At 42.1% G+C, this 26,255-nt stretch overlaps 2 protein-coding genes across 4 annotated transcripts in view; one reads left to right on the forward strand and one right to left on the reverse strand.

The window, feature by feature from the left end:
* Nucleotides 1-26,255, reverse strand: part of DHX57 (DExH-box helicase 57) — a 71,249-nt gene that overhangs the window by 4,662 nt on the left and 40,332 nt on the right. The window contains exons 11-20 of one of the 3 annotated variants that reach the window (XR_010984941.2): nt 25,471-25,673; nt 25,137-25,253; nt 23,577-23,667; nt 22,174-22,350; nt 21,782-21,982; nt 21,152-21,428; nt 16,895-16,990; nt 16,536-16,619; nt 16,197-16,303; nt 149-223 (exon numbers count right to left, since the gene is read on the reverse strand). Coding sequence is in view for 2 of the 3 variants with exons in the window: in XM_068120002.2 (XP_067976103.2) it covers nt 149-223; nt 16,197-16,334; nt 16,536-16,619; nt 16,895-16,990; nt 21,152-21,428; nt 21,782-21,982; nt 22,174-22,350; nt 23,577-23,667; nt 25,137-25,253; nt 25,471-25,673 (1,459 nt within the window). In the remaining variant the exon portion in view is untranslated. Of the gene's footprint in view, nt 1-148; nt 224-16,196; nt 16,335-16,535; nt 16,620-16,894; nt 16,991-21,151; nt 21,429-21,781; nt 21,983-22,173; nt 22,351-23,576; nt 23,668-25,136; nt 25,254-25,470; nt 25,674-26,255 lie in introns of all 3 variants that reach the window. The other 2 variants (XM_068120003.2, XM_068120002.2) reach the window with 2 other exon arrangements.
* On the forward strand, nt 11,235-12,431 carry LOC144892604 (uncharacterized). Its single transcript, XM_078779834.1, has 2 exons — nt 11,235-11,499; nt 11,934-12,431. The coding sequence occupies exons 1-2, from the start codon at nt 11,328-11,330 to the stop codon at nt 12,293-12,295; spliced, it is 534 nt and encodes a 177-aa protein (XP_078635960.1). The 5' UTR covers nt 11,235-11,327; the 3' UTR covers nt 12,296-12,431.

Consider the following 26,255-nt stretch of genomic DNA (forward strand, 5'->3'; position numbering starts at 1 on the left):
AAATTCTACCAAGGAATATACAAGTCTGGTCAGTGGCTACATTAAAATAAAAACAGAAAATTTAAAGTTATGATGAAAGCAGAACTTGAAACGAGAACAGCAGATCAAAGCGGGTTACTCGAGGAAAATGCACATGCCATTTCTGTACCTTGATGACATTGGGGTAAAGTGCTGCACATAGCATGGCTGATACAAGTTTGGCATTCTCAGAGTTTGCATTTACCTGTGGAATACAACAAACAGCACACAAGTATAATAAATACAAAGAGAAAACAAGGACAGCCGAGCAACGTATTCACGTTTTTTAATATACCAGGAATTCACTGACAAAAAGTGATCACTAATTGGTCAGCAAAAGATAAAAACGAAATACATTGTCGAGTGAACTATGTATCGACAAATTATGAAGCAAAACTTAAACAAGCGGAAATCGGCTAATCAGAAGTTTTGGCACATATATGAAAGTTTGTTGACGGCACAAATGCTTTTTGGCTCCTCCTCCCCCTTGATCCCCACAACACCTCAACAAATGCTGGAAAGTGCCCAATGTTGGGAACAAAGCAAAAAACATTGTTACATTATATTTCTGAGAGCATTTAATGCTTAGAGCAACATTAGACTGCCAGGTGTTCCAATTTTTCATTTCATTTCGTGACCTGAAAATCGGGTGGGCATCAAATTGGCATGATAATATAGAAAAAATTAAGAAATAATGTTCATGACTTTTCACAAGTCAGATTCTGGTACGTTAGTCTGTAATATAATGTTGAAATGTATAATTTTATTTCCAAAATCTCCGTTTAGCCTCGAACGCATTTCGATGTATTGACCAATGAGGATCGTGCTTATTCGCGCTACGAACGATGTCTGGGCGTCCGGCTGCGAGTAAACAAAATGGCGGCCTCCAGTAGCAGCGACGGTGACGAGGGTGGGAGCGAGAAACGCTGTTATATGTGCATTTCTCCGGCCAAAAGATCAAGTTTAATACCTTTTAGTGATAGAACATGGCTGCGATATTTGCAATTTGTTCTTACGTGGCAGAATTTAGAAGGTGATCAAGCTGAAATTGCGAGAAATTTCGTGAAGAACCACGCTGACGAATTCGGCGAACGTGGATCCATTCGGCGAACGTGGATATGTGGAACGGCGAACGTGGAACGTGGATTCGGCGAACGTGGAACGGCGAACGTGGATATGTGGAGCGGCGAACGTGGAACGTGGAACGTGGAATTCGGCGAACGTGGATATGTGGATCCATTCACGTATGGTAACAATACCTGCTATAGCTATACCGCATGATGCAGCGTTTCATCAAGTGTGTTATTCACGATTTACCGACAAACGAGTGAGCAGGGTGCAAAGCAGCATGAAAAAGAGAGAAGAAAATGCAGCTAATACTGGTAGGTTCAATAACTTGAATAATAAATCATGACAATGCTTCAAAACTTAGTTTGATTTTTTTTTTTTGTGAGGTATATGTAAAATAATTTTGTGTGTAGTCTTCAACGATTTTGAATTGAAGGAACTGTCCAATATTTATGCAAGGAGGTAGGGCCGAGGTGAAACAAATAAATTTTTAAAAGGAAGTCTGAGGAAGGGGGGGGGGGGTGGGGGGAGGGAATCTAGTCAGGCTAACCATGACGAGGTCTAGACATTTTTAACTCACATAATTTTAATTGTTTTCGTTTATGTGTATTTATTGCAGCTTCAACATGCAATGACATCAACGTCAACATTGACAAGGTGCATAAAGGCCCACAACCAGTCAAGAAACGTGCTCTACGCTCCAGCTTAGGCAAGCCTAAATGTTCAGCCAGATCCCAATATGTGTTGCCTAATATATGCATCCTTTGTCAGAAAGAGAGAACAATCAATACAGGCAAAAGGGGACGAAGAAAAGAGCCTCTAACAAGGTGCTCAACAATTGAGGCACCAAGACTGCAGCAAGCCGCTAAAGACAACAACAATACAAACCTGCTGCTTCAAATTCAAGACTGCGATTGTGTTGCGATAGAGGTAAAATACCATGGTCGCTGCTACAAGGAGTATACCCGGTATTTAGGCAAGCTAGCAACAACACCTAATGCAGAGCAACAAGGAGACTCCAACTACTCAGAAGCATACACATTATTTTGTGCAACAGTCAAGGATCTTATAATAGACAACAAGGAAATCTACAGACTGAAACGACTTAATGACATGTTCATGAAACAAATCAAAGCAACACACGGAATAGAATCAAACTACAAAAGTGGCTTTCTCAAGACAAGACTGATGAAAACATTTCCACAACTATGCTTTCTAACCCCGTATATGCGCTGCCAAGGACACCTTGTGTATGTTAATGACATCTCCACTGAAGTGCTGGTTGAAGAAAAGAAAGTGTTGCAAGAAACCATGCATGGTTCAGGTGATGACACAACAGAGACAGAACAAACATCCGACTCTGAACCAACCCCACCAAAGCAACCTGGGCATACTGAGAATAACCTTAGAGAACACTACTTCACTGCACTACAATTGAGAAATGCAATAGATGAGATCATGCCAAATATGCCATGGCCCCCAACCTCTGAGCACCTGACAACAAATGCCGCAGAAGCAATTGTACCTGCCTGTCTCTATAACTTTATTGCATGGATGGTGGGAGTGTCAGACGAACCTGATTCTGATGAGTTTGTAAAGATAGAATCTACAATACATAGAAGAATTCTCACAATTGCACAGGACATCATATACCTCCAATCAAAGGGAAGGAAACAGATGCCCAAACATTTGTCACTTGCAATGACAGTACGTCATCTCTCAGGTTCAGCCCAATTAATCAGCCTACTGATAGTCCTTGAGCCAGACCAAAAGTAATGCTCCGGCGGGGGGAGTAATTCTCATTATGATTTTCCATTAGACCAATGTCTCAAGTGTCAGAAAAGGTGTGATGGACATCTGAGAACGGTAGCTTAGTGCCCGGATGGACGCCATCTTTGAAACCACCCAGCTCGAAAATGCCCATTTGGTGGGGTACATTGTTGCACGTGTATCTGGACTTCTATACTAGCTATCGATGTGCGGTTGACGACTAAATATACGTCCGATGTGTACCGTCTAAATAAAAAATAATATGAAGCATTTTGTTTTAGATTAATTATTATAAAAATCAATTATCGAAAAAAAATCATATTTTTCAATATTTTATTATTAGACTTGTACTTTTTTTAGTGAAACAACACTGGTATGATTTTCCAAATTATGCATTGTGCTACACCGTTTATCTGTCTATAAAAATAACTCAAAAACTAAAACATATCATCCACCACGAGTTTACAACAAATAAATGTAAAGAGGCATAAAATGACTTAGGCCGCCGCTGGCATTATCTATTCTGACGATAACGCAAGTTAGGAATGTCGTACGGAGAGGATTTTAACACCATACGATATCTAATAAGCAGGCGGAAATTGTTACATAGGAAATCTGCACTTTGGTGGCCATCTTGGATTTCAAAATGGCCGCCAATTATATTAATTATTCATTACTAGAGTTTGGAAAGACGTATGGAGCTGATTTTAACACCATACGATGTATATTCCTAATAAGCAAGCGGAGGTATCATTGAACATGTCATGTTTTAGTCAAATAACACCAGTATGATCTTCCAAATTATACATTTTGCTAAACCGTTTATCTGTCTATAAAGATTTTCAGGCAATTTGGCCTGCATTATAATAGAGAACAACATATGCTATACAATATACAGTGCACACAAAGTTAATCATCAGAGTCGCCATCAGAGTCATTGGCATCCTGAGCCACGATAGCATCATCCTGCACCATGTTGGAGCATCCCTGCAGTTTACACACAACAGTGCACTGTTTCATGTTTCCACGACTCCGCCAGAAACACAACCAGTTTCTCCTTTGTCTGGCTGCAAGCAAGGAGACGCCGCCAGTTCATGATTTTGTGTGCAGGTCTGATCTCGCTGAAACTGATGCCTTCATTTGAACCGCGGTTCACACGCTCAGCTGCTTTGATGGATTCTTCTGTGTATGTGTCAAAGACAACATCGATGCGCTCACTGCCTTGACCAGCGTGAAGCGCTGCAGCAAGGATGCGGTCAGATAGTTCTTCGAACGTGTCGTTCTCGCCATGCATCTTTTGTATGAGAGCCATCGCATCAATTATTGTTGCACTTCGCTTGTCAACGTTCTCGGCTGGTTCCACAAGACCTTCCATGTGTTTCGCAAGTGCAGCTTTGTTCGTTTTTTTCATTGACCCATCAACGTTTGCCAAAGACCATGGTAACGGCCCTAGTGGGTGACAAAGGACAAGTTGCATGTCGAGGTTCCTTGTCTTGGCGATGAGTATCATGGTGGCAAACAGTTGTCTGTCAGCTCTCAGGACGATCTCCTTGTTTGTGCCCTTCACAACTTTCTGCTTGATCTTACCAAAGGTCTTCAAGTTTAGCTTCTTCAATGTGTCATGAAAGCCTGTTCCCTCTTCAAGACGTTTCTGGAAGCTTTGATACGCCGCTTCCCCCTTTTGCAGGGTGTTGAGTAGGTCATTAGAAACGTCCTCCCTCGCAGCCGCTCCGGTAGATATACTGAGAAGACATGACGGATCATCGGCGAATGGATTGGTCCAGTCATTTTCCAGTAGATCACAGATAGCTGTGACGCCAGACTCATCACGTTTGATGCGAGAAGTAGACAAGTCAGGGTGCTTGGCGTGAGATGTGTCGCTGCCATTCACAAGGATAGTTTCTTGTAGTTGCCTCAGTGCAGTAGCCCGATTTTCTGCAGTTAGATAGTATCGTGACACAGCCCCTTGTCGAAGACTAAAACCTCGTGTTCCTCCAGCTGTTTGCGTATCTTTGTTTACTGTTTCTTCTGTTGTCTGATCAACAGCGATTCTGGAAAATGGATTCCCTGGTCTAAGCTGTACGGAGAAGTAGCCTTGATTGAAATGCCTGTACAACTCGGGGCATGTTTCGTGGAGTTGCGTCATCTGTGCATAGTACACTGGTAGATATCTAGCATAGTTCACCTTGTTCATTGCGAAACACCAAGGGATCACTCTTCTGACACAAGCCAAGTGAAGCATCCAGTCGCCTTCTCTATCCGCACGAATCAACCCCAGCAGGGTCTCTACCATATCAATATACATCATCCAGAAGCGAGCCAGGTCTCCATGTTTGGTTCGCAGAAAATGTAGGTATTTCGCGAACATGTCAAAGCTCTGTACACATGAATCATCATCGAGAGCAGCAGCGAGAGTCTCGTGGCAAACATCCTCCTTGATGCTGCGAATTTTGAGGTCAGTGCTTCGAATCTGGGGTTCCTTGTCAGGATGATTGCTTTCTATCCACACCTGGAAGCCCTTCCAAATGATGCGCATTAGTGCCTCGTACATCAACTTGTGGAGTCGCACAGCACGGTTGTATTGCTTGCCTTCCAGAACCCTGTTGATGGAACCTTCAGCGATTACTCCTGACTCAACAGCTACATCCCGAAGGCCTGCATCTCCAAACATTTTCCCAATGCTCGACATGAAGTTACAGATGGTATGGAAGTTCCCCATCATGAGCACGATTCTTCCATATCGATCGACATCTTTCCATGCTATTTCGGTCGCCTTAGCAAATAGTGCCTGGTCTAGCACCACCGGTATACGCTCAAGCTGAAGTGATGACATGATGTTCAGAGCTTCTCTGAGGATTTCTTGCACTGTTGCCATATCTGTGGCAGGCGCGTTTATAGTCGGCAGGTAGCCAACTACATCTTCCGTCACCTGAACACGATCTCTAGTCATGATGTTGAAACCAGTCCACGAACTGATTGTCTGGTCGCATGGTTCCAGCATGCGAGTCATAATCCATACGTGATTTCGGCGCTGCGCAAGGGATGTTGCGCCTGCAAGAGTGTCAGAAAGATCTGCAGGCTTGATTGCAGGTGGGCCCTCTCGTTTCCCACCGCTGTATATTGGAACTAAATCGCTGGATGACGGGATAGATCGCTTCTTATCTGCTTTGGATACTGCCGATGGAGGTTGGGGCGGCAAACACGACTGCGACTTCGGTTGGACGATGATACCGTTGACGCGATGCGATGTTCCGCCACCACTCAGCGATTCCTCTAGCCTGTCGATGTTATCGAATGCTAATACAGTCGGGACCGAAGGGTGCACATGTGACGGAAGTGGTACTGTATCTTTCTCCACACTTGCTAATTTGTCTATGCATAGCGCTGTCTCGATTTCTTCCAGAACTGTGTACGAACATCCGTGCCCGAGTCGATTCAATATTCTGATGACCTCTGTATTACCGGTGAGCGTTTTCATGACCCACGGAAGTAGGACATGCTTCGATGTTCTGATGGTACCCCGGTGTACAGCATTGATGATATCTTGAGCCATCGACCATACCAGTGTGTCGGCACGCGCAGAGCTACCCCCACTCCCGCAAATCAAAGTATGCAGAAATACACGAAGAGAATCTGGTATCTTCACGTAATCTGAAGTGAGTTCTGCTGGCTGAGGCGGCCAACGTTCATTGTAATGAGCATCTTTGATCTGGTGTCGCAGTGAAGTAGCTGCACGCACAATGTTACTTTCACCGTCCGTTCGTTCAAATGCTTTCACTTCTGCTTTCAGGTTTACGCACTCTGCAGCAATCTCTCGCTTTGTCAGATTATCGGGCATCAAGTATACACGGTGTTTCACATTGAAGAAGATGAGCGATTCTCCAAACTCTCTTTGTAATGTGCGCTGCAGATTCTTCTTGATGGAGTCACGAACATCAACTGAAAATGTATCTGAAGACAGGATATCTGTTGCAACATCAACTATTGGAACAATCCTCGGGTTCAAGAACAAGTCAGTGCGAATGAAATTGAATATACATCGTATCATTTCTTTTTTCTCGATATTATCTTCAATGTCAGTTTCTACTTGAGGTTTTTGGGGCCGTGTGTAGTTTCTATAGCAGGAGAAGTGGTAGTGAGCCTCAGCTGCAACCATATCTCGTGTAGTCAATGCCAAAACTCTCTCATCATTGCGAGCTGTCGCAGCATCTCTTATTGTCTTATCTGCTCGAAGTTCAACAGCCAAGACAACTGTTTCACGGGTACGACTGCCTTTTATGAATTTTGAAGCACGCTGGCAAAAAATGCATTTATCATCGTAGACCGTTGAAGTTGATCCTGTCTCTTCCCGTGATGATCGCCGTCGCACCGCATCGCCAGTATCAACTGAAGAACTTCTAGCTGCATTGGTCAAAGTAGCTAGGTGGTTTTTGTGAGTGAAGTCTGATCTACAAGCCCTATGGTATAATATTGGAATATTAGGAAGTTCAACTGCGCCTTCTTGGACTAGCTTTAGAATTGGATAAAAGTTTCTAACTGCGGCTGCGTCACACAATGTCTTCCAAGAACTGTTGCCCGCTGCCTTGCTTAGTTCAGAGAGTGGCGACTTCTTGCTGCACAGGATGCACGTTCCGGACTCAGGTTCAATCTTCGCCCGTTTCGCCTCGACACTGGCCATCTCAGCTGAAAGAACAAAAAGACTGACGTTAGATTACTCCGATATCCGAAAAGCTCGCCAGCTTACATAGACATACTCATCCAAGTCAGTGAACATGTTAGATGGCGCCACAATACAACTCTATAATAGAGTTGTATGTGGCGCCATCTAACATGTTCACTTTTAGTTCTTAAGCCACCCCCCCCCCCCCCCCTCAGAAATTAATCAGGTCACCACAACAAATCTCAGACTGAGATATAGAATATAGAATATAGATATAGAATAGACTGACGTCACTTTCGGCACTGGGTTCTGTGGGTTGATTATTATCGGCGGGAAATTCCAACTGACATAGTTTCGGTTTGTGGAAAGTGCATGCCTTTTCATATATTTTTTGTGTACACTCGTGGTGGATGATATGTTTTAGTTTTTGAGTTATTTTTATAGACAGATAAACGGTGTAGCACAATGCATAATTTGGAAAATCATACCAGTGTTGTTTCACTAAAAAAAGTACAAGTCTAATAATAAAATATTGAAAAATATATGATTTTTTTTCGATAATTGATTTTTATAATAATTAGTCTAAAACAAAATGCTTCATATTATTTTTTATTTAGACGGTACACATCGGACGTATATTTAGTCGTCAACCGCACATCGATAGCTAGTATAGAAGTCCAGATACACGTGCAACAATGTACCCCACCAAATGGGCATTTTCGAGCTGGGTGGTTTCAAAGATGGCGTCCATCCGGGCACTAAGCTACCGTTCTCAGATGTCCATCACACCTTTTCTGACACTTGAGACATTGGTCTAATGGAAAATCATAATGAGAATTACTCCCCCCCCCCCGGAGCATTCACTTCAAAAAATGGCCGGTTGGCTCAAGGACTATGAACGGGTTTGGTTACTGCGTCTCAAATTCTGTCGTCTTAAATCATGACACTGCACTGGCTAACCAAGAACTACATCGTGGACAGGATGCTCTTCCATCAATCATTCAGGCGGGCAAGCATGTCACACTCGTATGGGACAATAATGACTTCGGGGAGGAGACATTGTCTAGGCGCGGAACAACGCACAATACCAATGGGATTATAATACAGCGACCAAGTCAATCCCATGAAGTAGTACAACCAGCACCAGTCACTACAGTTAAGAGGACGCGGGAGAGATCGATGCAGCCACCTGCAGTGAACCTTGCCACATATTATGGAGGGAAAAAAGAAGGACCCGCTCCATTCGCAACCAGCGTTCCATTGGATCGAGCAACGTACTTCCCATTACTCCAGCACCCTAAGACGATAGACCTAGCATACCACATCACCAAGTACAACATTGACGGGACTCTGCCATCTTGGACAGGATTCAACCAACTACTGTCTTGTGTTGAAGTTCCACCAAAGAGCGTGATAGGGTATCTCCCTGTCATTGATGCCACTCCGACTGAAATGAATACGGTACTAACAATACTGCAGAGAAGTGTTCAGATCGCCGACAAGTTACAGTTGGAAGCAGTCGTCATTGTCGTTGACCAAGCCATCTATTGCAAGGCACAGCTCATTAGATGGAAGAATGCACAGTTCATGAAGAGACTGGTAATTTGACTTGGGGCATTCCACACTGCAATGTCCTTTCTTGGCTGTATTGGAAAGAGATTTCGAGATGGTGGTCTCCAAGACATCCTGGTTGAGTCAGAGATTGTTGCAGTGGGGTCTGTGAATGGAGTGTTCAGCGGCAAGCATTACAACAGGGCAGTTCGAGCCCATAAGCTGATGTCAGACGCGATGCAGCTGATGCTCCTGGATGCATATTTTGAATCTATTCCAGAACATGAGGCAGGTAGAGTGAAGGAACTTTTGTCAAACTTAGCTGAAGCTTTCCCAGATCCAAACTACCATGTCATTCTCAACAGCGACAAGTTCAAAGACTTCAAAACCTCCTTTGACAAATTCTTAGAAGCAAGTGACACCAAACCAACATTTCGCTTCTGGAGTTCATACATTGAGACGGTGGAGCTTCTCTTGCTATTCATTAGAGGGACACGAGAAGCCAACTGGGATGTTCACCTCGCCAGCATACGATGTATGCTTCCATGGAAATTTGCCTATGGTCACATTAATTATAGCAGATACCTTCCAGTATACTGGCTGGAAATGTCAGATGTTCAGCAGACCCATCCCACCATTCATCAGAAATTTATGGAGGGTGAATTCGCTACCCAGAGAAGCGACAAAGCTTTTGCCCAAATCGCCTGCGACCAGACCATTGAGCAGACAGCAAACAGGGATTCCAAGACCAAGGGGGGCATGACCGGTTTCACTACCAGCAAGGGGACAGTTAACCGATGGATTTGGTCACACCACGCGAGGGGGTCAATTGCACGGGAATGCGAGGTTATGGCAGGGAAGTCCAGATATGAAGAGCACAGCTCAACACGCTCCGATCTACTACAAAGTCGCATGCTACGTGACAAAGCTGATGTTGACAAAATAATCGAGATGACAAACAGCATGATTAATCCATTTGAATATGATGGAGAGGACTTGGTTCATGTTACATCTGGTGTGGTGGCTACGAGAGAAGTTCAGGAAGATCTAAACACAGCATATGAAAGAGGAGAAACAGAGTTCACCACCCTATGTAAAGAACGACTTCAGACGGAGACAGTCGACCTGTTTGGCTCAATGAAGAAACTGAAACTTAAGACATTCACCAACATGTCTAAGGCTGTGAAAAAGAAAATTCGTGGAAAGGATGTGTCTTTGAAGGCTGACAGAAATCTCTTAGCAAGGCTTGTTGTCATCGGGCAGTTCCGGAAAATTGATCTTCAAGAGTTAATGTCCTATTCTCTTGGCCCACTACCTCTTCCTTTGGCAAGTGTGCAAGGCTGCCTCGTCAAGACCAACAAAGCCAACCTACTTCATGCACTTGAAAGTCAGGCAGAGAAACCTGTGGTTGATATTCCAGTAGGAGGCATGTATGTAATGGATGGTATGGCAATGATACAGAAATTGAATATCAACAAACTCACCGGGGAAAGGACATTTCTCAATCTGGCCCACGAAATACTGAAGCGCCTTGTCAAGGGAGCAGAGGGAAACAAGTCCAGTGAGATCCATTTCGTAACCGATACTTATCGAAAGGTATCGATTAAGAACGCCGAGCGAGAGAAGAGAGCAGCCAGAGGGTCTCAAGTGATGCAAATATATGGCCAGTCCCTTCCTCAACAATGGAAGAAGTTCCTCTCCAACGGTGACAACAAGGAGTCGCTAATCGAATACTTGTTTGAGACGTGGAGTAAGGTCAAGACAGCATACCTCAGAGGAATTACAGTGTTCTTGGCACATGGAACCAAATGCCATATCTTCACAGGAAGCAGCACTCCAGATCAGGTAGTTGAAGTGAAAGAAGAGCCATCACTAAATTCGACGCATGAAGAGGCAGACACACGGATGTTCCTCCATGCCGCGCATGCAGCACACACAAGCAATGACGTCATCATCGTTAGACCGGATACAGATGTGTTCATAATCGGCATAGCCTTAGTACCCCAAATCTCTGCACATCTATATTTCCACACAGGAAAGGGAGTCAACCTTAGGACAATTGACTTGAAAGCAATCTACGATAGCATTGGGGATGATGTCAGCCAAGCTTTGATAGGCCTACACTGTTTTACTGGCTGTGATAGTGTAAGCGCCTTCTATTGGCAAAGGCAAAAAGAAGGCCTTAAACATCATACTAAAGAATCCAGAGCTGTGCGGTGCCTTGAAGGACCTTGGAGAACGGTTTGACATACATCCAGACATGACGGAAGCACTGGAGACATTTGTCTGCAAGTTATATGGACAGCACAATATCACTACTGTGAATGAGGCCAGGTACAACATGTTTCGTCTTGCTAGAACGTCTGAGATCACAATGCCTCCCAACCAAGATGCCCTGAGACAGCACATCAAGAGAGCCAATTACCAAGCTGGTAAGTTAATTGGTTGTTTCTTTGAATATTGAACGTCACCTGTAATTTATGTTTGGACAGGAGTACTAGTATATGGTGCAGCATGTGTTAATGAAGATGATTATTTGGAAAGTTTATTGAATTGAATACAAAATATTGAATGTCAGAACAATGCTTTGTAAATGTTCAAAATTAACAGGTCTATTTGAAAGAGTAATTGAAGTAACTATCTATACAGTTGAGTGGTTAAGATAACATGACATGTAGATGATCCAGAGATTTTTTTGCTCCACACTCAGTCAGAGCAGGATGTTTTGGATTTCGCATGTTTCTCTACACAGAATTTCCCAATAATATGATTGTTCTGTTATTAGTGTTAATGATATACCTCTGATGTTGTTTTGGAAATATGTATATCTCCATTCTTAATGTTATTGATCACTTCAATATTTCAGGAATTTACAAGAGGAGCCTGCAGCCCATCCCTGACATTCCCGACCCTAATGGCTATGGATGGATGATGGAAGAGGAACTTGCCATGGACTGGATGACACTTCCACCTGCACCAGACAGCGTGATGGAGCTTGCTAACTGCACTGGAAGCTGCAAGAAGACACGATGCAGCAACGAAACTACATGCACTTGCCTACAGAATAACATTCCGTGCACAGATTTGTGCAAGTGCGGCAGGAACGACTGCTCAAACATAACTGGCCATGTTGACTTTGATGATAAGAATGATGATAAAGACTCCAGATCTGAAGATGAGGAAGACTCTGATGCTGAAGAGGATGAAATAACTGCACTATTTGTATGATGTTTTGGACAAGTTTCAACATGACCAAGCCGAAGAGACAAATTGTGGCTATAGTTCAGCCCATCTCGAGTTTATCATGACGTCAATGCGCACTGGTTCGCTTGTACGCCGCGTAATTGTCTTTGATGGGTTAAAATATCACCCCTTACACACTTATTGGACCTATTAACAGTTTCAAAATAGCATTGGTAAACCACCATGGATCGTAGTAGCAACACCAATCACAAATATTGTACAAAAATTTAAAATTATGCAGGTTTTAAGGTCCAAAAACATGACTTTCTGATAAATGCATCAACAGCATGTTATTTTACCAAGTCGTTAAAACAACATTTTTACTACTTTTGGGGGTCTGAATTAATAAATATTGCTGCCAAGACCAATGTGAACATGACATCATATAGTTTGTGTTGTTTTTTTACTGTGTAAATGGGTATTTCAAATGTAACATACAATTGGTGTATACTGGTGTTTTGGGGCAGCGGTTCTCGGTAACGTACCACGATATCGCTTGTGAAAAAAAACAAGATGTTTTGGAGGTCATAAGGCTTCATCCCACACCCATCTTGCCAAATCCCTAAGTTCAGGTCATGAAATCAAAAAAAAAATAGATATCCACCCTATGGCCCTGTGTCTACATGTGTGACAGGAGTTTATGAAATATAAGAAGAGTACCAATCCCCAGTGACAAGAAAAGCAAGGAAAAGCATCCGTCCCCAGTGATGGAAAAAGTTTAAATTAATCTATCAATTTAAATTATTTGATGGACGTTTAAAGGGTTACTTGTGTTGCACTCTTGGTTTCACTCAGAAACAAAGCTTTGAGCTACCAATGCCGAAATGTTGGTGCAACATCGAGCTGCGTAGGTTGGATTTCTCTATTTTTTACGCTGAAGGCATCGAGGCCAGGCCTTAAATAAAAGAGCTGCATTGATAGAAAAGTGAAGAAAGTGAGAATTTTTAATGTTTAATGTGTTAGCTCTCACACAAGCCTAGACTTTGTATACAAAAAAAAACATTAGTCTAAGAGTTTTTGAGGAAATAAAAGAGAGAGAGAATATAAAGGTGAGGAGTGAAAATGAATAAGAAAAGTGTATGATGAAAAATGTATGATGAAAAGTGTATGATGAAAAGTGTATGATGAAAAGTGTATGATGAAAAGTGTATGATGAAAAGTGTATGACGAAAAGTGTATGATGAAAAGTGTATGATGAAAAGTGTATGATGAAAAGTGTATGATGAAAAGTGTATGATGAAAAGTGTATGATGAAAAGTGTATGATGAAAAGTGTATGATGAAAAGTGTATGATGAAAAGTGTATGATGAAAAGTGTATGATGAAAAGTGTATGATGAAAAGTGTATGATGAAAAGTGTATGATGAAAAGTGTATGATGAAAAGTGTATGATGAAAAGTGTATGATGGAAAGTGTAGGATGAAAAGTGTATGATGAAAAGTGTATGATGAAAAGTGTATGATGAAAAGTGTATGATGAAAAGTGTATGATGAAAAGTGTATGATGAAAAGTGTTTGATGAAAAGTGTTTGATGTTTGTTTGCAAGAAAGAGAGATTAAAGCTAGCTGTAGTTTGAGTGACAGAAAGTAAGACCAGAAATCCTAAAAAACGGAGAGTGTAAGATGGTTTCGCGCACAACTTTAACGCTCCAAAGTCCGAACGGTAGTACTACCCTGGGCGGTTGCTGTCTACAACCTTCTACCGAGAGAACTGGTCCAACCAGATGGGTGTTTTTTTAGGAGACACCATGTCCTTACTGGATGGCCGTTGGCTCCCGAAGGGAGCTCATCCACCCATTGACAGGTTGTTTTTAGTCCTGCAGGGTGTCACCGACTACCCGACCATGCGGCAGGTAGCACTGCGTTCCATGTTACCAGTGGCAGTCAAGAGACCGACCTGACTGAAGTCTAAAAACTGTCTAAAGACAGGGCAAACTATCCTGGTTAAGAAAGAAAATTTGGCATCAACATTAATCATGCATGTTCTCCAGACATTTCAAAAGTAGTCAGGTTCACTATGTTTTTTCGTTCAAAATCATGGTAGATTAGCAAACCTATACATTTTTGGAAACGTTATTACATGGAAAATCTGAAAATCAATGTTTACATTTGCCAATTCCGACCAATTCGATTCGACCAATTCGACCAATTCCATTCGACCAATTCGACCATTCGACCAATCGCTTCGATCGACCATTCGACCATTCGACCAATTCGATCGATTCGATTCGATCGACCATTCGACCAATTCGATTTGCCAATCAATTTGACCGACCTTTGCTTGTGTGGAACGGACTGTGAAAACGATGCGGACTATATTGTCGGATACGACACACAGGACAGTGATGACGAACTCTAAATGGCATATTCTGTAATCGTGTATGTTTGATGCCATTGACTGCCTGTGTATATTTTGTCATTGACTGCCTGTGTAGATGTGAAGTTATACTGACTGCATGTGTATATATGATTTTGCTGACTGCCTGTGTATGTTTGGTGATATGAATTATTGTGACACATTTTGATGTTATTAACTGCCTGTACAAAATGATAACATGTATTTGACTATGCAACTTATCGCGAATATAAAGACAGTATTTTGCAATTCAAAACCTTTGATTCGTGTCTTACCATTCCCCATAGCACTAATATGATACTTTCATTGGATTCCTTGTCCCTGAAAATATAGGTTTAGTATATTTTAAAAAGTTTTTAGGGTAATTAGAGGCAGAAATAGAACAAAATATGTATTTTACAGTGGCCATTTTGAAAATCCAAAATGGCCGCCATACAGGTATCTCTCCAAATGTAAACATTGATTTTTAGTTTCCTTATGCTATAACCTTTCCAAAAATGTATAGGTTTGCTAATCTGCCATGATTTTGAACGAAATATAATTTATTGACATAGTGAACCTGACTAAAGTGAATATTGAGCTTTTCAAATGTAACGCGGGACGGGGCCGCCGTAAACGTGAGACAACTGAAAGCATGGCCAAGCATTACACTTTCCAATATATGCTAGATAGACATTCCATTTGGCGTGTGACATCAAGTTACATGTGTGGTGTTCCCAGGCCAACCTGCCAAATTTCATTTGATCCAATAGGAACTATTGCAGTAATGTCATATACAGTGCAATACCATATTACATGGCATTGTCGGTCCTTTGGGCATAGCTCGGTAATCAACACAAGACCTGAACTCGTATCCACCTACAAGGCCTTCATTCACAACTTGGAACACTGCTCTCACCTCTGAGCTGGTGCCTCTGCCTCACTCCATGTCCATATTGACACCATGGAAACCAAGGCCTTCAAGATCATAGGAATCTTCCACAATGAAGCTGAGTCGATGGGCATATCATGTTGCCATTGCAAACACCCATCAACCTGCTTCAAGTAAAACTCCTAAAATCCAGAGTCGGCATTCGCGGGATTTTCCTCATTCGCGGAACTCAACAGTTTCCATTGATCTTGTCCCTTGGCCCTGCTGTTGGCATTTCCCCACTCTTTCTGCTTTTCGTTTTGGTATGTTGTGTCCAGATCAGTTCTGTGTTCTAGCTCATCCACAAGCCTTGACTACAAAATAAAATTCAATGAAAAAAATAACGATGGATATTTTGGCCATATAATTTGGTTGGAGTGGCAGCATACAATGGCCAATTCCTGTTGCAAAAATCAGCAAGATATTTCACATCAATCAGAAAATGCTCGCAGATAAGAGACGAGATTAACGCATCATCCAAACAACAGCGCACTCATCGATGCAACAACCTGACTGGGAAGAACGAGGATGGCGTTAAAAGCCAGGTTGGAAATCTGACTCGGACAGGATGGCTCAAAGTAGAACGCCACCTCTTAGCCATCCTGTCTGCTCTGCTACCCACCTCGGGCCCAGTGGCCTGGACAATGCCATCATTGCTTCTGTGACACAGCCGTTCCATGTCACGTGCACGCAAACCTTCTCGCACAAATCCAATGTCAGACAGAAGCTCTGCAAACAGACGCTTCAAACTGAATATCTCCTGGAAAAAAAATGGCAAATTCATTTCAACAGTGAATAAAAATTTTAAAGCATTTAGCTTTACAAAGTCTTTGCTAAAATCGAGTCTCAAGAAAAGAAAGTTGTGGATAATTAAAGGTGCCCAGCAGAATTATACATCTCCTACAGCAACCAATGAGCTACAAGCAAAGCACCCAAGATATGGAGTGTGCAAATGCTTTACCTGCAGTATTGTAGGAGACAGGAAATTTCCCATCGTGTACCTGTGAGCCTCAAGGGACCCACGTTTCAAGGCTTTAATCCATCCCTTTAATAAAAAAAAGAAAGATTACACCAACATAAAATAAGCCATGTCAGAGTTACTTGGTTACTGATAACAACATGTACTCCCAAATATACATTTCAACACTAAGTTATGAACTTGTATCATAATCAACATAATTTTGATAAAGCATATAAAATGTAAGATGTAAGATTCACTGCCAGATCAGTAAAAAGTCAATAAACGAAGGGATGATAACAGGACTACCACTTGCATGATTTCCTGTGGAAATGGCCCCAACGGATGACAAATGACCTCACCTTGTAGGCCTTCAGCATGGTCAGGTGGTCACAGTTGGAAACAGCAAACGTACGCTTCTTCTCCACAGCCTCCTCCCGGTTTTCCCAAGGTGACACCTGCAGGGAGGTAACTGTCTATATTGTCTGCTGCTGGCATTGATGATTTTGTTGAGAAATAAAGCAACGATAAATGCCAACAAGTACAAGCAGATCATAATCAGCCATGGTATCCATTCAGGAAGGAGGCCAATTAACTACAACTTTGACTCCAAATACACTGCAAATGTCATTAAACCATAAAAAGTATTTACAAAGAACAGCAAAGTCAGGAACTCTACAGATATATATATATATACATACATACATACATACATATATATATATATATATATATATATATATATATATATATATATATATATATATATACTCTAACGCAAAAGAAACTTACCACCTTTGAAACCTTTAAATATCAACAATATCACTGCGTGTAGTAAATGTGTGAACTTATTTGTGGACAATAGTGTCCTCGCTGTCAGACAAAACGGTCAAGGATGGTCACTTGAACCTTCAATGGTCACTTCATAGCACAGCTGTTGAACAGCCGTTTTGACTGTCAGTGATTAGCCAAGGGGTACGGGATGATTTTAATGAGCTGCACGTGATGTCTTGATATTGGCTTTAAAAAGGCCAGTGCAAAATGGGCATTTTGACCGAAACATTTGACCATTTTGACCAACTTCAAAAAGACCGAAAACACAAAAGAAACTTACCACCTTTGAAACCTTTAAATATCAACAATAACACTGCGTATAGTAAATGTGTGAACTTATTTGTGGACAATAGTGTCCTCACTGTCAGACAAAACGGTCACGGATAGTCACTTGAACCTTCAATGGTCACTTCATAGCACAGCTGTTGAACAGCCGTTTTGACTGTCAGTGATTAGCCAAGGGGTACGGGATGATTTTAATGAGCTGCACGTGATGTCTTGATATTGGCTTTAAAAAGGCCAGTGCAAAATGGGCATTTTGACCGAAAAATTTGACCATTTTGACCATTTTGACCAACTTCAAAAAGACCAAAAACGCAAAAGAAATTTACCACTTGTTTGAAATGTAATAAAATTGTAACAGTTCAAAATAAAACAAACCAACAATTGCTAATTGACACATTGGCATTTTATTGATGACATGTCAAGTTTTTGACCAAGATACACCATCTCATCAGTTTGTTCTACAGTACAGAACAGCACAGGGTGCAATGTCAGTCCCCTTTCAATAGCGTGTATGGCCACCATTGTTTTGGATACAGGCAGTGCATCGTCGGCGTATACTGCCTACCAGTCTTTGGATGGATTGCTGCTGGATTCTGTCCCACTCAGTCCTCAATGTCTGAAGCAGCTCTGCCCGTGTCCTGGCCCTGCCAACTACGCGTCTCCCAAGCTCATCCCACAGGTGCTCGATGGGATTCAGGTCAGGGGAGAGCGCAGGCCACTGCATGGTGTTGATGTTCTCGCCTTGGAGAAATGCAGTGGTAAAGCGAGCAGCATGGGGACGAGCATTGTCATGCTGAAAGGTTCTCAGTTCTGGGTGGTCTAGCAGGAATGGCAGCAGATGAGGTCGCAGGTTGTTATCCACATACCGCTGGGCGTTAAGATTCCCATCCACAACCACCAGTGGCATCCTGTACCGGCCTGATATGGCTGCCCACACCATCACACTTGGGCCACCCCACCTGTTGGCTTGACGCACGCAACAATCGGCATATCGCTCGCCAGTTCTTCTCCAGACACACTCACGCCCATCAGGACTGTCCACACAGAACCTTGACTCATTGCTGAAAGCGACCTCGTTCCACTGCGCCAAGGTCCACCGCTGATGCTGCTGGCACCATCTCTGACGGTTGCGGCGATGGGCAACCGTCATCACGGGGCCTCTGTATGGTCTTCTGGCAGTCAGACCATAGTCATGCAGTCGTCTTCGTGCAGTATCATTGGAGATCCGTGGGTTTGCACGCCCCGGAGTTTCTGCCGCAGTGCGGGATGCTGGACGGAATCGATCCCGCAGGTGACTTCGGACCATCTGCCTGTCCTGCCTTGCAGTGGTGACTCTTGGCCTCCCTGATCGAGGTCTGTCATCTGCAGAGTTGTGGAGGGTGTCTCTGTCCACCAGGGCCGATATTGTCTGGTGTGAACAGCCAAGGTGACGTGCCACCTCACGGTAGCTCAGTCCACCTTGCAGCATGCCCAGGGCACGCTGCCGTTGATCCCTTGACAATCGTGGCATGTTGATTGAAATGCCCATTTTGCACTGGCCTTTTTAAAGCCAATATCAAGACATCACGTGCAGCTCATTAAAATCATCCCGTACCCCTTGGCTAATCACTGACAGTCAAAACGGCTGTTCAACAGCTGTGCTATGAAGTGACCATTGAAGGTTCAAGTGACCATCCGTGACCGTTTTGTCTGACAGTGAGGACACTATTGTCCACAAATAAGTTCACACATTTACTATACGCAGTGTTATTGTTGATATTTAAAGGTTTCAAAGGTGGTAAGTTTCTTTTGTGTTTTCGGTCTTTTTGAAGTTGGTCAAAATGGTCAAATTTTTCGGTCAAAATGCCCATTTTGCACTGGCCTTTTTAAAGCCAATATCAAGACATCACGTGCAGCTCATTAAAATCATCCCGTACCTCTTGGCTAATCACTGACAGTCAAAACGGCTGTTCAACAGCTGTGCTATGAAGTGACCATTGAAGGTTCAAGTGACCATCCGTGACCGTTTTGTCTGACAGTGAGGACACTATTGTCCACAAATAAGTTCACACATTTACTACACGCAGTGTTATTGTTGATATTTAAAGGTTTCAAAGGTGGTAAGTTTCTTTTGCGTTTCAGTATATATATATATATATATATATATATACACACAGTCACGTGAAAAAGTAAGTACACCCCATGTAAAGTTTTGACTTTTTCAACATATTTCAACACACAGCTATTTGATCTTCATTTCAACAATATTGATAGATAAAGGTGATATAATATAACAAATATCATGAAACATTTACATTTTGTAGTCCATTGTATAATTTAAATAAACATAAATGCAAATTTCACATGTGGAAAAAGTAAGTACATCCCTACATTTATCACTACTTCAAATACCTAAAATTAGAATCAGGTGCAACAGCTCAGGTGCAAATGATTAGAACATCGTTAGAGAGGATCTTGGAGGAACCTGTCTTATTTGAACCTCAGACATTTAGTTTCGATAATCGATTTCGCGATAATCGTGAACATGAGGTCCATTATTGTGACACAGGTTTTTCCATTATATACATACACACATATACACACAGTGCCTTCAGAAAATATTCCCACCCCTTGACTTTTTCACATTTTGTTGTTACAGCCTGATATTAACAGATTAAGTTTAGTATTTTTGTCAATGATCTGCAAATAATACCCCATAATGTTAGTAAAATTTCTTTTTGAGGAATTTCTACAAATTAATTGAAAAAGAAAAGCTGAAATGGCTCGAGTCAATAAGTATTCAGATCTGGCCTATCAGTGGGTTACAAAACGTAAACTGGTCAGTCTGGCGGAGGCATAAGCTGTACCAAATGCTGTTGAATGAATGAATGAATGATCGTTTTAAGGCCATTTTCCCCGCTAGAGAGGGGTTAGCCTTGCGGGCCCAATGACAATCATGGTTCCCTGTTTGAGGCAATGCTTTTATGGCCGGATGCCCTTCCTGACGCCAACCCTTGGTCGCCTCTTACGATGCACAGGGATACGGTGTACCTATTCTAAATCGGGGTACACACCGTGATCATTCATCCCAGCAAGCTGGTACTCAATTTGCCGGCCTCGGAAGGATGACAGGCTGAGTCAACCCCCCTGGCATTAATTCAGCGATCGACCGGGATTCGAACCCAGGATCCTAGGATCCCAAGCCGGCACCCTAACCGCTAAGCCAACACCAGGCTCTTATAGTCTGTTATAATCGAAATGCTGTTATAGTTGGATTATTCGACCAAAATATTTTCCTTGAACCTGGATTTCTGCAAGTAAATAAAGAAAATAGACTACGACATAGCTTGCCTTCTGCCTCATTGTAAATGCAACAAAGGAGGCAGATCCCCAGGCAAATATAAACTGGTTGTCCCTTTATCACAAATAATCCTTAGGGCTAGTGCACTTCAGCATTTTGTCGAGCCATTTACATTAGATGCCAAATTAAACAATCAAAAGGGAAAGATCTCAAGACCTACAAAGGGAGACCGAGAGGCGAGGCAGGCAGCAATCGTGAGCACGGGGTCCAGACAATGGAAGATACACCCCAGAAGCATCAGCTTGCCAAGGCGCACATCAATGGGGAGCGAGGCTAGGTGGTGGCCCAGTGGTGTAAGCTGTTCTTCCCCATCTAGTGCACCGATGTCGAACAGCCGCTGATTGGCAGTCTCCAACGCTTCAGGCATTGGTGGCTCAATTAGCTGGTTAAACACATCTGCAAGATTCTGATTCCGAAAAGCCGGCAGGATCTTGATTCTGCAAAGCAACATACTAGCTGTATTAAACATTGATCCAAGGGTCATGGAGGAGCTCGTGTAAATTAGAGGCAGGAAAAAGAAGTTGGTACACATTAGTAGTTATGGCAGGACACAGCTGAAAAAGGATAGCTGAAATAAGAATAACAATGATAAAACATCCTGCATTTAAGTGATAAGTTCCCCTAACAATATGCCAAAATGAAATACCATGGCCTGGCAGATTGAGGGAAAAATAGCTTTTGAGCAAAACAATTGAGCATGTTGACACCTGGACAGCTTGCGCATCAGCTACAGTGAGAGATATGCATCATGTGCGATATGGTACGGGAAGCAAGTGGGCGTAAGACATACCGCAGGCACAGCTGTTCAATTGGAACTCGCAAAATCTCAGGCACCTGCTGAGCCAACAGCTGGTGATTGAAGTGATGACTTGTAAATAAATGGAAACAAATACCAGGACCAACACGTCCGGCACGCCCACATCGCTGCAATGCATTTGCTTTCGATACCCACGTATCATCAAGGCTCTCCATACTCTTGGTTGGGTCATAACTGTGTTCAACACATCAGATTGCAGACGTGGGCACGCAGACAAAGCTGAATGGTATAGTAAATGTAAACAAGCCTGCATCATACACGACATCAAATAACAAAAGGGAGCACAAGTGGATGAGAAGCATCCTATAGAGAGCAGCCCTATAATAAAATGCAGACATTGCACCACACCGCCAATTTCTACTCACCGTGTCTCCTTCATGCGGCCGGTATCGATCACGTAAACTATATCGTCAATCGTTAGAGACGTCTCTGCAATGTTTGTCGAGATGATGATTTTGGTGACCCCTGCTGGAGGCTTGCAGAATACGACCTGCTGCTCCTCTCTACTCAAGGATGAATGAAGAGGAAGCAGCCAACACCTACTGACACACAACATGGCTTACATTGGAATCCAACGAAAGATAAAATAAAATAAAAAAGTACATATGCGGCAGCATCCTCGGGACAACTGCAAAAAGGGTTTACATTGGCAAAAATCGTTATTGCTCCAACAGAGCCACTTGTTTGTAAAAATGAAAAATAAAAAATACAAAATTTTATTTGATGTGAATGCATATACATAGATATGCCTCCACCCGCTCTAGATGTCAACTCATTGTTATGTTTCATCTCAATTTAAGCTCGCAAGAAAAAGTAATTATCATATGAGAAAGGGCCCGAGAGAGAAAAAGATATCAGATGTTTCTAACTCGAGATAGAGTCTGCAAAACGATTTTCAAAGGGCCATGACCTTTGATCTTTTAAACACAATCAAATCGCTTCGTCTTTGTTTTACAGTCTATAAGTGTGCCAAGTTTGATTTGAATAGTTCACACGTTAGTGTGGTAACAAAGAAAAAACAACTGATGGACAGCCAGACAACCCAACAGCATAATGCCTCCAGTCTTCAGCTGCGGAGGAATCACAAACTAAAACGGCACTCTAACGTCGCGACGTCCACCGATATGCCTTCGCCCACATTATTACATCATTATACATACTTGTACAAAGTTTGATTTAAATCCCTTCAGCTGTTCTCAAGTATCACATTTTTGCCTCACATGACCTCTAACTTTTGATGCCAAAATCTAATCAGTTAGACTTTGCATCATAATAATATATACTTATACCAAGTTTGGTCAAAATCCCATCACTGGTTCACAAGTTAGTGCAGTAACACAATTTTTACCTCATGGGACCTCTGACCTTTGACCTCATAATCTAATCTGTTTATATTTCCATCATTTTCATACTGGTACCAACTTTGGTCAAAACCACATTGCTGATTAACAAGTTAGCGCGGTAACAGCATTTTTACCGAACATAACCTCTGACCTATTGACCCCAAAATATAATCAGTTTGTCTTCACTTCATAGTTCATACTTTATCTAATTTTGATTCAAATCCTTTCAGCGATTCAAGTTATCGCGGTAATGAAAACCTATCACAGAAGCATGGACGGACAATGCAAAACCATAATGCCTCCGGCTACTTAATCGGCGGAGGCATAAAAAGCACATGGGCAAAATAAATGCAAAAGTGCCGTCCAAGAAAATGCAGCAATCAGTACTATAACTACATACTGACAAACAAACAAACACCAAGCACCTGTGGCTAAGGTTCAGCAGGTCGTTGGATCGCAATTGTTTAATCAATGTTTTGATTTCCATAAATCCTGGCACAAACACCAGCACAGCCCCTGCAACGGAACAAAACGTTTTACCAAGGTAGCAATGCAATATATATATATATATATTTATATATATATATATATAAATACATATATATATATTATATATGTATATTTCGGTCAATATTTCACATTATCACAAAATACAGCACAAACTATGTTTGACATAAGACACAAAACCCCCATACTGCTTATTATTATTATTATTATTCATACCGTAGCCGCTAAAGGCAGCCGTTGGCGATATATAGCCCAGTAGTCTCTTAAAACAGGAATCCCAACAACAGCCCACAATTTCAAATTATCCACAGGTTATGGCAGGACGACCAATCCTGTTCTTCCCCTCCATCAATTTCTCCATAGAAGCTAACACCACACTGCCATGTCTTCTCTTCCAGTGGCAGTATTTTGCCACCTTCCTCTTTTTGATGACATTCAGGGGACCATCATCTTCCTGAACTCCAACTCGACCACAAACCCATTCACTTGTTTTATGTTCCATCCAGGACACTCTCAGCATTCTCCTCCAAGTCCATATATCAAAAGTGCTGAAACGCCTTTCATCTTCTGCTCTAAGAGTCCAACTTTTACAGCCATACCATAAAGTGCAACACTCCAAGCAAATGATTTCACTAACCATTTTTTTTCAAATATATTCCGATACATTGAGACTTCCAAACAAAAGACAAATCACCAACTATACCTCAAGCCAGAGCAAGTCTGATCCTAATATCCATTGGCATAGGTTCAGTTGATGAAATTACTGAGCCAAGATGTTTAAAACACTCCTCTGGCGTCCGTTCTGACATGCCAATATGCACATTATCTCCATTTACACCATTCCAAACCATGACTTGTCTTATCTTCATTTATACGCAAACCAAACAGCTCACTCTTCAACTTGACTTCCTCTGTCATCAGTTCCATCTCCATCTTTGATTTGGCCAAGAGGGTAGTATTATCAGTGTGGCGTACATTCATGAAGTATATACAGCGAATATAGCTCAAAAGGAATTTGAATGAAGGAAGTAGACTTGTATTTTAATTGGCAGTTACAAAAAGAGGGGATATTCAGCAGTTCATAAAATTTGCTGAACTTGAACCCTTCAGGAGCATTGAGTCCGAGACCTGACGCTAGGTACTACCAACACAAGCAAAATTTAGTGGATATTGGGTGAGCATCATAAGTCGACTCCACCCCGACTCAGAAAGGGGGGTTTTCTTGTGCCGACGACCCGGCCATAGGTACAATCAACACGTATGCAAATCTTGGTGGAGATCAGGCCAGCCCTGTATTTTTTTTTTTTTCCATGATTTTCAGATGTACTGCATGTACATACTGTATTACAAGGAATTACCTTATTTTACATTGTAGGATAAGAGTTTATTTTGGTATAAAATGAAATTATAAGAAAAGGTTTTTTTTTAATGGTCTTTATTCATGCATCACAACGCAAGTCCAAGATTCCTGACACTACCTGGTCCATCTGGATGATTTCCATTTACAATAAATTCCAGCAATGCTTCGATCAAATCAAGGTTGACTTTTTCCACGTCCATAGCTTCCAGCGTGCTCAACACCGTTTTGCTGCAGCCTGAGCAACACAAATTCCCGATTACTTTTCTTCAACATTGTTCAATAATTTGATCAAACATCACAAAAGAAGATTCCATCTTTACAACTGGTCTGAGGTGATGGAACCAGTGGGAGAAATAGCAGATTAAGTTTCCTTGACTCGCTGCAATCAAATTTAAACATATTTCATGGAAAAACGACGACAACAATGAAAATAACAATCCATCCCCACGTACCTTGGTACCTCTTCTGCAGCTGTGCCAAAGTCAACTCGTGGTCAGGGAGACTATCTTTCGGTATTACCACAGGCCCAAGCACCAGTTCCTCAAAGTCTTCTTCCAGGTCCTGCATTGTACTTTTCGCCTGTTGAGATTTCTTACCCGAGCCCTTCGGACGCTGTGAGGACCGCCTGTATGGACTCCGGTCCTCTAATACGTAGCTAAAATGCACATCAGCGCAAACATCAATCATTGCAATATGAAGGACGATCAACTCTATAAATCACGGCACATAGTAGGTTAAGTCACGCATCAAATAATTCTCAACCACCGCCATTGCAAGATCCTTAATCTTGCAGTGAAAGCACACAGAATATTTATTTATCAACAAATCAGGCCCCCCTTTCCCACCCCCCCCCCCCCCCCCCCAAAAATATAATGTGTGAAAGTTCATAGAACATAATAACCCACGCAATGCTCACGCTATTTCAATTGTAATAAAATAATGATTATAAAGATGGTAAAAAACAAAAATGTGGAAGTTTACCATTACTGAAGCATTAGTGATATACAACACTGAAGCAGATGTTTAGCGCTATATTACACCCTTATACACTGTTACAAAACGATGTTGGGTCGCAGTTTAGGATATGGAGGGTTTATTGATCACCATAGAGCACAGCGTCAATCGGCATCTAACAAACCCATATTGGCAGCTTCTTCTTCACAGATACTGGACTCTGGCACATGCCATTACCTGGAAGTATTATGATGGAGATTTGTGTTCTACTGCGTTAAAATAT

Source organism: Myxine glutinosa, chromosome 6 (assembly GCF_964187855.1).
Source record: "Myxine glutinosa chromosome 6, kmMyxGlut1.1, whole genome shotgun sequence".
Classification (NCBI taxonomy): Eukaryota; Metazoa; Chordata; class Myxini; order Myxiniformes; family Myxinidae; genus Myxine; species Myxine glutinosa.